General features: G+C 38.6%; 1 protein-coding gene across 1 annotated transcript; it reads left to right on the forward strand.

Annotated features, from left to right (window-relative positions):
* Window positions 1-566: 566 nt before the first annotated feature.
* Window positions 567-9956, forward strand: arl6ip1 (ARL6 interacting reticulophagy regulator 1). The gene is made up of 6 exons (XM_010785120.1): window positions 567-741; window positions 1806-1939; window positions 2483-2602; window positions 4390-4507; window positions 6215-6299; window positions 8987-9956. The coding sequence occupies exons 1-6, from the start codon at window positions 706-708 to the stop codon at window positions 9103-9105; spliced, it is 612 nt and encodes a 203-aa protein (XP_010783422.1). The 5' UTR covers window positions 567-705; the 3' UTR covers window positions 9106-9956.
* The last annotated feature ends 5741 nt before the right edge of the window (window positions 9957-15697 follow it).

Below are 15697 nucleotides of genomic sequence, written 5' to 3' on the forward strand. Positions count from 1 at the left end.
AAAGGAATGTTCAATTTGAGATTGATGAAATAGTTTTGGGTGATTTATCAGTGAACCCGTTGAAAAAATAGCCACATTACTATTTTCACTTTTTTATCTATGAAACATATCTAATGTATTCAGTAACTATTATTAGTATTCATGTATAATCATTATATGATTGCTGGGGTGTAATGGGAGATACTTATAAACAGAATTTGTTTGTTTTTTACATACAAGGTATTTGCTTGAACTTTGGTGTATTGGTGGAGTTTTGACAAGAAACATAGGCTACATATAGAATACACATAACAATACAATTATGTTATGCTATTTAATAATTAAAAAAATGCATATATGTGATAATGTAAGAATGTAAGACTAATGTATAATGTTGTATCATCATATGTGCACATATTGAAAACAATTGGTTATAAGAAGCCGTTAGATTTATTTTATGTGTGCAAATCATAGGTGCAAATACTTAAACCTGATTCAGACAATGAACACAAAAGTTAAACCTCATTTCCCAGAATGCCATTCGCTAATTTTGACGCAAAATGTGGACATAAATACATCCTGCCAGAACTCGACCGTTAGTAACGCCAAAGCAACTGAAGGAGGCGTGTGCTGCTGCTGCTGCTGCTGCTCTGCGGGTCGTTTGCCTCTAAAAAATATTGCCAAATTCACAATAGAATCTCAACAGACGGTGGTTAACAAGTAACGATGGCTGACGGTGACAACAAAAGCGCTAATATGCTTGTGAGTATTTGTTTGTCTTTTAAAGGGTTTTGTCTGCTGAGGGTGTTTGTAACGTTAGCATTAAGCGCTAATCTTGTGGCTTCCATGCAGCCGAGGATGGCCCTTTTTTAAATGTGTTGATTATTTAATCACTTACATGTTGTACTGTGTTTTTGCAACAACTGACTGCTAGCAATTTAGTAGCATACCCCTTCCAAATATCCGTCAAAGTTCCTCCAGAAGGTGACGGTGACAGCAGCTAACGACAGCTAGCTGGATAGCTAGCTTGTTAGCTAACCTTTAGCTAGTTCAGTCCCATTTTCCCATTTGTAACCTTGTTACTGTTCGCTGACGGTTCTTTAGAGGCCTTAAATTGAGTTATGACATTTACACTCGATTTAACTTGATGACATGTGTGGTTAGTTCTAGAAATGTTCCCATTTTTTTTTAATTATGTATATACTGCACAGTCATATCAATAGCAATACCGTTATCACTGCCTTTCTTATCGCCAAAGGCACCCACACCCTCAACCTGGGACTTCGATAAATTATTATTTAAATTCTGAATATAAATATATTCAAAAAAGTAGTAGTACTGCATTGAATTGCACCGTACGCAACATTACTAAGGTTAACTTATTACTGACATTTATATATCAAACTGTGATTTCATTAGTTATTTTATGTTTAATGGTTCATGTCTGTATGTTCTGTCATTTATCTTCTTGGTACCATGTTTGGAATGTGTTTTTACCTTTACAGGTTATCATCTGGATTTGTGTTTCTCTACATGATGATCATGAATAAAATCAATCATCAATCTCATCATACATTCCCACATCTGTTAAGGGGCTTCAAAGTTAATGCACGTATCAAGTGTCATTAGAGTGGCTGTTGCAGAAGAATAATTTTACATCCAGGCTTATGTTGCATAGCCTAGGAGAAACTTCTGCCCTTGACTTCTGCAGATATAGACCTGTTTTCTCTGAAATCATGCTAATGTTATGGCCATCTTGTTACCAAGTTTAAAGAAAATTCCCAATGTGTTGTTTAATTTTCTAATGTATATCATATTGTGTGCAGGCTCAAGAAACGGCCCAGCTGGAGGAGCAGCTGCAGGGCTGGGGCGAGGTTATCCTGGCAGGGGATCGTGTTGTGCGTTGGGAGAAACCTTGGTTCCCCGGAGCCCTGATGGGTGGCACCACCATGCTCTTCCTGTGAGTCCACTTCACTGTGTGCTGCTGTGTCAGAGTTACACACAGCTGGAAACATTGTTTGCATAGCATACATTTTCTCTCGCTCAGCAGGGAGATGTGTCTCTAAAAAGTACCTACCCTGACTGAGATGCTATGTTTTGTAATCTAATTCCCAGGTGGACCAGTGTACTAAAACAAACTGGTTCAAAGATGGAAGAATAAAACGGGTTAGACTATAGATGTTTTTAATATAAAATCATTTTTGTTAAATAAGCTTAATTTTATGTTTTGATTGTTGAGAAAAAAATTGAAGATTACATACTAGAAAAGGACTGTTTTGTTAACACAATACATTATTTACAAATGCACACGCCCTCCTCAATCTCTAAATCAGTCAGCATCAATACAAAGCCTTTGCATTCAATTTTCATAAGTCTTTACCACTATAGCTTCAACATGCATGTGCAGGAATTCCTGTACAAACCCTAGTGGCCATAGTGATTCAAATAGAAGATGAGTTTGTTAAAAAAAAAACTACAACGAACTGCTTTTGTTTTTCTTCAGGATGGTTTACTACCTGGACCCATCAGTGCTGACTGGTCTCTCCTGTGCTGTCATGCTGCTCTGCCTAGCAGACTACCTGGTGCCCACCCTGGCACCCAGAGTCTTCGGCTCCAATAAGTGGTGAGGGCATGAGGATAAAATTGGCTCAACAATAGACCATAAAAGCATGTGAATTTCCTACTTGTAAATATACATTCTTCTTTGGCTTTCAGTCTCATTTTTCCCTTTGTTATGGATTTAGATGTCATTGTTCTTAAGTTGCTTTCAAATCACAAAAATGGACAGGCAGCTATTCTCTAAAATGATCTGCTTAATAAATCTCAGGGACATGATAACCACTAAATTCTGCTTGAGTGAGAGGAAAAGCTCTCTTTTTGCAATACCTGATATGAAAGTCTGAGTTGTCACTTAAACCTGTCCAAGCATTTGATGGAGTGTTGCCTTTACACAGTGCATACCAAACAGCCTCTTCATTCAGCTGTGTGTGTTTGATGGTGAAAACCAAACAACCGGGTCAGGGTAGAGTGACAGCCTGCAGTTGGCACAATGTGTGTTGGATGACTGCACTCCACCAGACACCTCAATATATTACCCAGCACCATAAGGGCATGACCTGGACCCTTCTGCACTGCAGCACATTCCACAGGCTGAGGCAGCAGACATGTAGGGTAGGATCAGATGGAGTGTTTTAAAGATGCATGGTTAAGTGAAGAGTTTTGTGGTTGTTATACATGCTTCACTGCATGCATTCTGTAGTTTTTCAGTAGGCTAAACCCCGCCTTTCCTCTTGGTTTAGTTATGGAGGAAACTAACACAGGGGATGTGTTTCCAAACTCGTGCCTAGGTTTAAGAGGGAGCTGTGTTTTGTTAGATATAGGCCTATTGATCTGTATAGTCAAGATTCTTTAAAAAATGTGCTGTGTAGCTCATGCTGCTGCTGAGCCTGCAGCATTTTCAGACAGTTAGCGTGAGTGTCAGTTAAACCGGGCTACCAAAGTCTGGTCACGGCCCCTGTTTGGCTCCCTAACAACAAGGACGGAAATAGGCGACGATGGCTAAGCAGAAAATGAAGGCCACTTTTGTCAACGGCCCCCCTCAAGACATGCCCTACTCTTACCCTTGTTTAATCCCTTAGTCTTGCAGCACTGTAACATACAGGCACAGGGTGTTTTCTGGCCCTGTATAGTGGCTCAATCTGATCTTCTAACTAATGAAATGGTCAAAAATTCCCAGTTTTTCACTTTGACCTTTTCAAAAGCCTATTATTTTTTTACCAAGTGATAGACCAAAAAAGGGTGAACAACCTAATTTAAAACCAGGATTTATTTAGTAATCATGAACATCAGCTCTGTTATCTCTATCAAAGAGCTTTTAACAAGTGAGGGAAGCTATTTGGATGTGACAAACCACACTGAACTTTTTCACTTCCTCTTGAGCACATGATCAGATGTTGTTGGTGAATATTTGTCTGATTTAAAACTGAACAAAAACTTCAGGATGGCAAGAGCACAAATATATTACCTGGCCTCTCTTTTGTTCTCTAAAATGTACCAGATTTATTTAACTTTTAAAATGTATCCTTGAAAATGTATGCTGTTTTTTTCCTTTACATTTTGTTTTTAATATTGCAATTTGCAACCTATATTTTCAGGAAAAGAAATAATGTAAAACCTTTTTTTTCTTTTTCAGTATTGTTCAGCGCTAATTGCTACATTAGCAGCAATGTAGCACAATATGGAAGCAGTTTATTTTAATTCCGAAGTCCAATTTAAAATTGTGAGGCTAAAATCAAGTAGTTGTGATGAATATTTATGATACAAATAATCGTGATTATAAACTTGGCCGTACTTGTGTAGCCCTTGTTGTACACATTTAGTTTTTGTTTTAAAACCCTTCCTTGTTCCCAGGACCACGGAGCAGCAGCAGCGTTTCCACGAAATCTGCGGTAACCTGGTGAAGACTCAGCGCCGCACCGTGGGCTGGTGGAAGCGCCTGTGTACACTCAAGGAAGAAAAGCCCAAAATGGTAAATTGCATCATATAAAAGTTAAAACCACACCATAAGGAAGAAGCCAGTCAAATACTTGCCGTTGCATACTGTACACTTCGTCCTGATAGCTACTCTTAAGCCTTTCTTATGGGTTTGTCACAATGATGAAATTCCTCTGTCAGGGTTCGTACGGGTGCTTGAAATCGTTGAATTTTTACGAGGTGTTTTCATGACTTGAAAAGTGCTTGAATTTTGGGAATGGTGCTTGGATTTGAGATAAAGTGCTTGAAATTGTAAATGCTTTACTTTTACAATAAATTGCTGTCTGACTGAATACTTCGCTTTTTAGATTAAAAGAAAATAAAGAAGTCGGAGCGAGCTTAGTTGCTTCGCTTCTACATAAAACATCTCCGCTCCGGCCTTCCCGCGCTATGCGCGCGACCTGCAAGTGTTTTATTTTGTGTGACCTGGGCATTCTAATGAGAGAATGACAGTATGCCAGGAGGTTGCTGTTTTAACGAGCGTTGGCTATCCGAAAATAAAAAACACTCACGAGAAACACCGGCTGTTGTTATGCCTGCTGTGACGTTACGTTATTCCGTTCTCCGCTTGTAATTATGCCGTTACAAGCTTCAAAGTTGTATTTATCATCTGAATTTGCCGAAACAAGTTTAATATTCTGAAAGCCAAGACTTTGTTTATTTGAAATCAGATGAAAACAAACTGTAACGGACCCTGCCGTGTTATCTATGATTACTATACGCCATACATTCATAATGTCAGCGGGAGGGAGGGGGGAGCATCGCTACGTAAAAGCATTAGTGCGAGGGAGAGCTGTCATCTTCCCTTTACAAGCTTCAAACATGTATTTATCGGGAGATTTTGGCAATAAAAGTTTCATATTCGAAAAAAGATTCCCTGGAAACCTCCAAAACTCTTACACAGAAAGAGGATCTCTGCACACGCTTTTTTTTATATCAGCTTTGTGTTTCAATGGTTTTGTCCTAACCTTGGAGAGCCGTATGTTTACTGCCACCCTAAAAGGACCTCAAAAATGTTAAAAATGTTAATAAAGAATTTATTTAAAAGTTAGTTGGCTGATTGTTTTATATTGGCTCAGCCAGGTTATATGGGATGCCCAGTCTACTATATATGATATGGGTCACTCATTTTACAATATTAAACTTTGTTTTATCTTAAATTTTCATCCTTATGTAGAATGCTATTACGAAACACACATTTGGTTGTTTATAGCATAAAGAACATCTGATTTAATGTGAGGTAGGGAAATAATAATTTGAGTAAGTATGTGCATATAAATATGTAATTTACAACAGCTGTACGCTGCTTGAAAAGCTTGAAAATGCACCTTGAAAATGCTTGAAAAGTGCTTGAATTTGACTTTGGAAAAGGTGTAAGAACCCTGCTCTGTGCTCCAGATAAAAATATCCTCAGCTGATTTGGCTTTGCTGCTCCACTTAGCAGGCCTCTAACTGGGTTACAGGCTATGATAATAAGTGTTTCACAGCATACTTTAACACTGTCAGACACACTGTTCACATCACATTTTTTAATTCAAAGGCGGCTTTGTTTGTTTGGTCACAATAACAGCCAATATTCTGCTGATAAAAATGGTTATGTTGCAGTATCTCTGACAGATGATCCTCAATAACTGATGCTCTGTGTGCAGACAGGAAGCAGTTTGTGTGTCTGAGTGTAATGTGACCTCTCTGATCTCCACAGTACTTTGCGTCAGTGATCAGCAGTCTGCTGGCAGTGGCCTGGATCGGACAGCAGGTGCACAACCTGTTCCTCACCTACCTGATTGGTGAGTACATGCAGTATTTATCCTGCTTGAGCAACGGTTTTTTAATTCTCCTGTGTTTGTCATATAATTTTCTGTATTATTATTATAAACCAGTAGAATGGAATGACGTTAAGATTTCTTCACAAAGAATATTTAAAAGCGGATATATTAAGTCTTTGACATTTGAGCAGCTTGAGGTGTTCATGCAGTATAGTTTTCTTTGGGAATTGGGGGTTATAATATTAAGTTATTTAGATGGCACCTTTCACACAGTTTTGAAGTGCAGTTAAAAAAAAACACACACGGAAATTGATTAAAAACCACGAACTACACAGTGAACAAATGTGGCTGCTGTGGTGCACCACAGATCACAAACGGGTAGTTATCGTTGACGTGTCTGTTCCCGTACTGTGACTGAGCGCAGCATTACTGTGAAGCCCTACCTGTCTTTCCACACAAACGCCTTGGGCAAAGTGACAGTTAGTGAATCAGCAGGTCTGCCAGCTGTTACATAAGCAGAGACATGCCAAGAATTCATGTGGAGGAAGAAGTAGTAATCAGATTATTTAAGCAGAAGAAGAAATACCATAGTCTTAAAATACAAAAGTATTGTCAGCAAAAGGTTTTTAAAAAAAAATGAAAGTAGTTTCATGCAAATGTGCCATAAAATATTATACTTTTGTTTCCTTACTGATGAACCCATATAGTGTTGTTGTAGTTTGGTAATATGGAGCCTGTTTAGGTACTCATTGTTATACAACTGAATGATATCATAAAGTAAATATGTTTTTGTTATGTTAAAAGCAATTTAATGAAATGCAGTCAAACATATACACTTGTAGAGAAGTAGCATCAAATCTAATTCCTCAAGTAAAGAACAACTACCTCAAAATTGTACTGAACTACAGTACGTGAGTAAACATACTGGGTTTCTTTCCAATGTAGTAGAAATGACTTCGGAGAGCACATGACTCTGAAACGACAAATAATTCTTTATCAGATCTCAAGGCTCACTTTCACAGGCTACTTTCATATTTCTAGGTCTTAATCGCACAATCTTTTCAAAACTTTCTGGAATCTTCACCAACCATCTTGTTATTGACTGCTCTGCTAAGTTGTTTCTCAGAGTGCCATTGAAATGTAAAAAAAACGTCCTTTTCATAAGTAATAATAGAGTAAAGTTAAAGATGTGACATTTTGTCGTTGCATAGCAGCAATGTTTTGAACATGAAGCGTTTCATGTGTCGAGTCGAAAACAAGAACTAATAAACATTCTTTTGACAGGAGCCATTTAGGGTTCCATAGATTCCTAGCATGTCTGCAGCTACTATTGAATTTTGAATTGAGCTGTCCCTCATAGATCTCTTTACGTTAGTGAGCCGGATCATTTGGCTCGGCTCTCTTAAAGCGCCAGGTGTTTTCGGCTCCCAAACGGCTCTTCATGTTATCACCGAGCCTCAGTTTCGCGGCTGCGAGGCTCCAGCGCGTGCTCAACTAGCACCCCTCCGCTCATCGCATCCAAATCGCGCACGTTCCGTGTTGTCCTGTAGAAGGCACCGCCGATGTCGGGGAAATACTCCGAGAAGAATCCCACCAGACTCCTTTGCCCCTCCAACAGAGAGGGATGTCCTTGTCCTTTTTCCATTTCGTCATTTGAAATGATAAAAACTCTCGATCTTCTCTCGAATAATTTTTTTTTTTGTCAAATGACGGCAAGACGCCCCCCTGGTCTGAGGGCTTCCACAGATTCCAATGGTATAAGTATCATCACTGTGCGACCAAAACTCGCGGCAGTGAAAGCAAGCAAAGACAACACACAACTTCACTTAACTGTACGTAGCCAAAACGGCAAATACGTCTTACCTTTGCTGTTTTCTGATCAGAAGTTGTGTTCAATGGCATTAAAACGCATATAAACGCTGCTGACAGTTAATCCAATGTCTCTGTGGCAATTTCAAATGATTAACATTTATGGCAATAATACTAGTTTTCCAGTTTTCAGAGCCTAACATAGCTTTCGGTTTGGGCAAACTACGTTCGCATCACTCTCACTCCTCAATGGTAATGTGTAGGTGGATTTGGGAACTTCACGGAAACATTTTTTCCCCAAGTCACATTAAAAAGAATCCAACTTGCCCAAAGCTGTCCAAACTGGGATTTTAGTGTTAAATAGAGATTTTGGAGTAAAGTATTTGGCATTTATTTCAAGTACATTTTAAACCATTAATCTGACTATTTCAAAGGTACTTTGTAAATTCTCTATCATAACAATCTTTAGTGTTTTTCAAATTTCTGTGTACAATGTGTTTAACTAAAGATACTGTGACGTGTTGGAAAATATATCAGGCTATTGAAGCTTTTCAGAAGCTTTTAATACAAACTCAATATTAGAGTTGTGAATATAGTTGCCACTATATCTGTTATGCATTTTACTTTATAGTTTTATGTTTAAAAATGATTTGTCTTTTTAGAACACTGTTTTCTGGATTAATGCTGATGTACAATATGTACATGTTTGATTACCATATATTTAGCAATCCAATAAAATCTATTTGGTGTAATCCTGAGCACTTTTACATGATGCATGTAAAACTTGAGGTTTTACATGCATCTGCTTTTTATTTCACGAGGTTGAACACATGATAAAAGGCTTAACTTGTGGCTTTTCTAAGCTGCTGACACGCTCCACGTTGTTTGTTCTTCTGCAGTGAGCTTCTTGCTGCTGCTGCCTGGCATGAACCAGCACGGCGTCATCACCAAGTACGCGTCCATGGCCAAGAGGGAAATCAACAAACTGCTCAAACAGAAGGAGAAGAAGAACGAGTAGACGGGGAGATGTGGATAGGAATGTCTGGAAGATGACAAATGGAATGGGGAAGGAAGTTGATTGAAGAAAGAGAGGATAGCAAAAAATGGCCCCGGCTTCCTCGGTCCCTGACACTTATTTTTTATTTTCACACATCGGATAAGTTTCATTTCTCGTAGACCTTTTTTTTTTTTTTTGACACTTTTTTTTTTTTTTTAAAGCTATCTGCCATGCATGCAGCCACCACCACATGAAGGTATCTGTTGTCACACGTTCACACACAGCACTGAAATGCTCAACACACAAGTACACACTCTTAGGTGACATGTGTTTCATTTTAAGATGTCAGTAATGCTTTTAAGCCATTCCTTCTACTTAGACAACGTGACTACTGGGCAGTTTTGTAGCATTACTGCATCATTTTTAACCCCCCATAGATTCCTCACAGTATTTTTCTTTTTTTCTTATTCAGGACACTTTTTGCCACAAGGACAGGTCATGTACAGTTTACCTTTTTTTTTTTTTTCTGCTTTTGTTATATTTAAAACTAATGCTGAAAACAGAACTGGATCTAAAGCTGAGCTCTTCAGGAGTTTCTAGATAAAGCCTACTGCTGTACCGCTGCTAGCTGGGCCCTGTGGTCTATTAGCTCTTCTTTAAAAACCCCACAGTGTGTAACTCATGTGGGGGACTCTGTGTAAATAGGCCTATCCCTTACTCTGTCCCTGTATGTCCTCCTTTTCTTTGTTATTTATGTGTTCCTCTCTTCCCTCAATTTCATCCTTTGTGGTTTGATTACTGTCTCAACTCATTTCATTATTTGTCTTTATTGGACTTCTTTACAAAAATGAATAAAGTTTGATTTAAATTAATTTATACTGGCATTTTGTATTTATTTATTTTTCTTTTAAAGTGTTCTAGAGGGGCCTGAGGTAGTTTTAATTGAAAAATGACAACTGTTCATCTTCCAAAGATATATTTGATATCTATAAAACATTTGAGGTGTGTGTGTGGGAGAGAAAAAATCCTCTGGAGGGAGATTTGGGATTTTAGCCTTTGCAGACAATTTACATGCACAAACCTATATAATACAAGAAAAGCATAATGAGGCCTCTTAAAGTGTCAATCATTGCATTTTTTTTTTCACATTCAATGGATCACATAACTGAAAACTGTAGCTCATACCAAAAATAGTTGCTCTCAGGTCAACAAATGTTGTCTTTCACTGCGATTATAGCATTTGTTTTGTCCCCAGTAGGAATTTGATTGCACTGCACACTATCTGCTCGGGAGCAAACCCCCAACAGACATGAGCTGGAGAACATATGGACCATGAAGCAGTTAATGGAAGAATATTTATCAGTTGGATGCATGCATACACAAAATCCTGGTGTAGCTCAGGGTCTAATGTGTGAATAAGAAAATGTCTGCAAATGCACAACTCCTAAAAACGTTGTCAATGAGGCAATGTTGTGTATAGCTTATTTTCACCAATCACACATGTTGGCAAGTGTGTGCAAATATTGGCGTGGTTGATAACTTTAGAACTGTAGAAAAGGGGACTGAAGGAAACATAACTAGCAAATGTAGATTCAATATCTCTCAGTCAAAGGTCTTCTTGAACAAGCTGTAAATGTGAGACTATATCGTAATGCCTTTCTGGGAGACATTTTCAATGTCTTCTTTGCATGATGGTTAAGGATTGGGAAGAACAAAAGTAATGGGGAAAGTGTGAGGAGAGGGAATCTGGGTCGAAGATGAGGATCTGTGTAATTTTAGATTATATAATTGACGCAATGTCCCTATGACCACTGGCTGGGGAATTTTCACTATTTTAATGAGATTTTGAATGACAAAACGCACCAATTCAAGAGATGATACGTTAAAGTGGATAGTATCATAAGGTTACTTACTTTGGTTCTGGTCCCTAGTGATTCTTTTTTCTAACCCTTAAATATCTAATGTTAATTGCAGATGCATTCATATCATGTTTACTTTCAGGGCTGTTCCCTCAACACAACATGCCAGAGTAATTATTTACTGTAATCTGCTGACACACACCCCGTAGATGACATTATGAAGGGTGTGCACTAAGTTGTATTACAGAAGAGAAGGACTTTTACTTGTAAGCAGTTGTGGAGGCGCATTTACAATATTGATGTACTGTCACAAAGTGCTTCAGTGTGAATTGTACGGCAAAAGGGTCTTTCAGTGAAGAAAGCTGCGATTAATATTTGTCATTATTGATTAATCTGTCTATAATTTTCTAGAGAATATGATATGAGCCACTTAAACCTCAATTCAAATGTTCATAAGAGTGAAAGTGTCAGGATTATATATTTAACAATGTTCATATATTTTGTTGTAAGTGTGTCAGTAGAGTCTGAGGGCAGTGCAGTCTGTCTCCCGGGGCCTCGCCACCCACAGTAGTTCATCTTTGCGCCTCCTGAAGGGCCCCCCTGGCCCCCCCGCCTGCTGCCTCGGCTCACCTGCACACAGGTTCATACAACTTTATAGATATTCACGGAATCACAAACTTTAACTGGTTGATAATCGATTAATCATTTGAGGTAATTTTTCTTCTCTGTGTCATATCAGAGGGAATATCTCCGGGATTTTGGACGGACAAAACCAAACATTTAAAGCGATTAAAGGCTTCATTACAATATCTAAATGTGACATTTGAGAATCAATATAACTGTCAATGAATTGTGTGTTGTTTCTAAACATGCAACAAATATATTGTGTTGTACATATTCTTAACAATTATTAATTTAATTATTAATTATAAATGAATAATAAGAGATTCGGAAAGTTTCAGGAGAAAATATTCTCTCTCATTTGGCCTGATCCGTTTATAGAAAAGTCGGAAAATGAGCGGATCAGATTTTGGCAACTTTGAGATTTCACAATGTTTTGTATTGGGTTGTGCAATCATTAGCCAATAACCAACCAAGGTAACTCCCGCCCACCTTTTCAACTGCATCTCCTTCTAGAGCACCATCGTGTTTTTAACCAATCGCTTCTCAGAGGGGAATGGCCAGCAGCAGCTCCTTAGCATTTCAAACAAAAGAGTTTTATGGGATGCTACAATGCATGATTCGTTTGGTATTTCGAATCAAAAACTTCAAAGGAATGTTTTGTATATATCTGAGACAAATAATATATTATTGAAAAAGAGTATAATAGGGGACCTTTAAATTAAAATGAAGCGCAGGTACTCCCTGTGACCACTGGAGAGCAGTGAATACCCAAACTGTTATCACACACTACAACTAGCAACACAAAATAACTGCAATGCTTTAAATACCATGTCCACCATTGAAAAATGTATATAAAAGTGGAAAATATTTACAAAGTAATTATTTTGACGTTTTTTTTTAATAGATGCTCTGGGGTATATTTAACATAAAATTGTAAATTTTTATCATAACTATAGTCATATAATGTACAAAGAATAATTATGAGAATAATCAGAATTAATATCTGTCTTTCTCCACTGAGGGAGTTTTTATATCACTATTGAACTGACCATGATATTGGACATTTAAACTTGAGACACAAATGATTTACTTGAAAATGAACTGTCATGTTATATTTGCACTGAAGATATATTTGCTGGTATTTCCATAGATCTGGCTTTATAGTTGTTGGTGTGATAAAGACTTTACAATATTTTGTATGTCTTCTGATTGTTATGCGTGAACCTACTGCAGATGGACATTGGCAAATACATGAATCAATTATGGAACTCATGTTTTTTATCCTGGTTTCATAAAGACCTATAGAAGTTAATCAGAAGCTCTACATTTTGGGATGAAAAACTAATATTCCTGTTATTACATGTCTTTCAAACCGGCTCTGTGAACATGTATTTCCTTTATGAAGCTGAGCAAAGCACCTGTCAGTAGGTTGTGTTGGTGCCACTGTGTTGCTCTGCCAGCCTGCAGACAGGCTTCCTCCGGTGCTGGGAGTGTGTGTCCTGCTCTGTAGGAGGTCCAGGACACAGTGGGTTGTCGGTTGGTGATCTCTTTGACGGCCTGGCCACTGCGGTACCGAGCCCAGTTCTCCTTCCTCTGGTCGGTCCTCTGCAGCAAGACAGAGACATGATTTGATTTATAATGGGAAACACTACAGGTGACATGGGTAATCAATTGTCATAATAGATAAAACGATGAAACTTCCCTTGTTGATTACACACATTTATACAATTCTATTTTGTATAACACTTTTTCCGAAATGATATGTTTAAATATTCAAATAGGGTATTATCTCATGAAATATCTGCTAATTTGCATACATTTTTGTGAATAGGATAAAGACAGGTTTAAAATTCTTGTTTCATTTTGTGGACATTTTATAGACATATTATATCATGTCATATATCATATTAATCAGAGGTTTTACTGAGTGGACTTTAGATATCTCATTACAATAAAGGGTTAGTTTATTTTCATTGGACAACATCAGTAAGTGAGTAAGTAAGTGTCCAGCAAATGTACAAAATGATGATACTTGGCATTATATATTGATTTATGATGTGTAATCATTAATGTTATGAAGCAATTATGAATATTTAGTATTTTTTACTATAATAATTAAGTGCATTTAACAGATTATAATGCAATATAGACAACAGAAAGTGTGTTTGCAGTTTTACTTTCGCTGCAGTTACCGGAGTTATGTGTTTGGGCCCATGCACGTCTGCAGAGTGTGACTGCAGCAGCCCCTGCACCGGCCCCTGCAGCGCTGTGCTGAGGTCCAGCCGGTTCCGGTGCTGGGAGGGGAAGCTGGGATCTCTCAGGTGGAAGATGAGAGGACGTCCACCAGCAGACTCTCCAGAATAACTCTGACCAACATGAAGACACAACATGATGAAGAGGCTTCTGTAAAAGGTATGAATCTGTCGGGTATCTGACGGGTGCTGACCTGGCTGTGGGTGGTGGTGTAGCAGGGTGCTGTGTCACCCAGGTCCAAGGTGCTCTGATGCAGAGTCCTCAGTTTGCCGCTCTTTGACTTACTTTGACAGTGCTGACTATGGTGGGTCAACCTCTGGTCCCCGACCATCACACTGTTCATGACGACGTCTAAACCAAAGCTTATGAGGGTTTCAATGCCTGTCTAGGATGCACTAAACAGAAAATAATACGCACAGTTTCTGCTTGAATCTAAACCTAAATCTAATCTGAAATACCTTTATTCAAAATGGGTTAAAACACAAACACACAAAAAGACCAACTTCTAAATATATAAAAGGCTACACTAAAACAAAACATCTACTAATAGCATGATTATAAGACAATTTCTTTCTAAAAAAAAACATTCTGTTATTTCAGCTCTGACAGTATTTTTATGGAAACAGCAACAAAAACAATCAAAAGAACATGTAAATCAGTTCAATAATCAAATATTCATAAGAAATAATCATAGAAATCACAGAGATCAGTGGCTTTCACCTAGTGCAACTTAGGCGAGTCGAAATCAAATAATAAATAATAACAAGATTAAAGCCACTTAAGGACATTTGTTACCTAGCTGAGATGAGTAAGGCTCCTTCTGTGAAAATGTAGCTGTCATGGTAACCAGAAAACAACAACACTGCAGTTTGAATTTACACCATTCAAACATAAACATGAGGTCAAGTTGTATAATAAGTTCACTTATCAAGTGTTTGTTAAAAGAACCTGTTTGACCAACCTTCTTCTGCAACAACAATCAAAGCAACAACAACCAACATACAATGTCTTTACGGCTTGGATTGTAAACACATGCAAATAGTGCAAAATTAAAGATACTGAATATATTTGTATATTTATTGGCATCGACTTTATCCATTGGCCCCCATGTCTGACCCAATCACAAAATGGTTTAAAGTGTTATACTCTATTTTAAAGTTTATTTTCAATTACTGGTGTTTAAATGAAGAAAATGTACTTAAAAATAATGATCGGGTATCATAATAATACAAAATAGCCTTTATTTGAAATTGTCCATCCATCCATCCATCTTCTCCCGCTTATCCGTGGTCGGGTCGCGGAGGTAGCAGTTCCAGCAGAGAGCCCCAAACTTTCTTTTCCCTGGCCACATCAACCAGCTCTGACTGAGGTCCAGCGCTCCCGGCCAGCGAAGAGATATAATCCCTCCATCTGGTCCTAGGTCTACCCCTTGGTCTCTTCCCAGCTGGACGTGCCTGGAACACCTCCCTAGGGAGGCACTCAGGTGGCATCCTAACTAGGTGCCCGAACCACCTCAACTGGCTCCTTTCGACGCGAAGGAGGAGCGGTTCAACTCCGAGTCCCTCCCGGATGACCGAACTTCTCACCTTATCCCTAAGGGAGACACCAGCCACCCTGCGGAGAAAACCCATCTCGGCCGCTTGTACCCGCGATCTCGTTCTTTCGGTTATGATCCATCCTTCATGACCATAGGTGAGGGTAGGAACGAAAATGGCCCGGTAGACAGAGAGCTTTGCCTTCTGACTCAGCTCCCTTTTCGTCACAACGGTGCGGTAAAGCGACTGCAGTACTGCTCCCGCTGCTCCGATTCTCCGACCCATCTCACGCTCCATTGTTCCCTCACTACAGACTGTACTGACCCACAGAGACAGACTGTA

The sequence above is a fragment of the Notothenia coriiceps genome, unplaced genomic scaffold (assembly GCF_000735185.1).
Source record: "Notothenia coriiceps isolate Sejong01 unplaced genomic scaffold, NC01 NC01_scaffold00027156, whole genome shotgun sequence".
NCBI classification, from domain to species: Eukaryota; Metazoa; Chordata; class Actinopteri; order Perciformes; family Nototheniidae; genus Notothenia; species Notothenia coriiceps.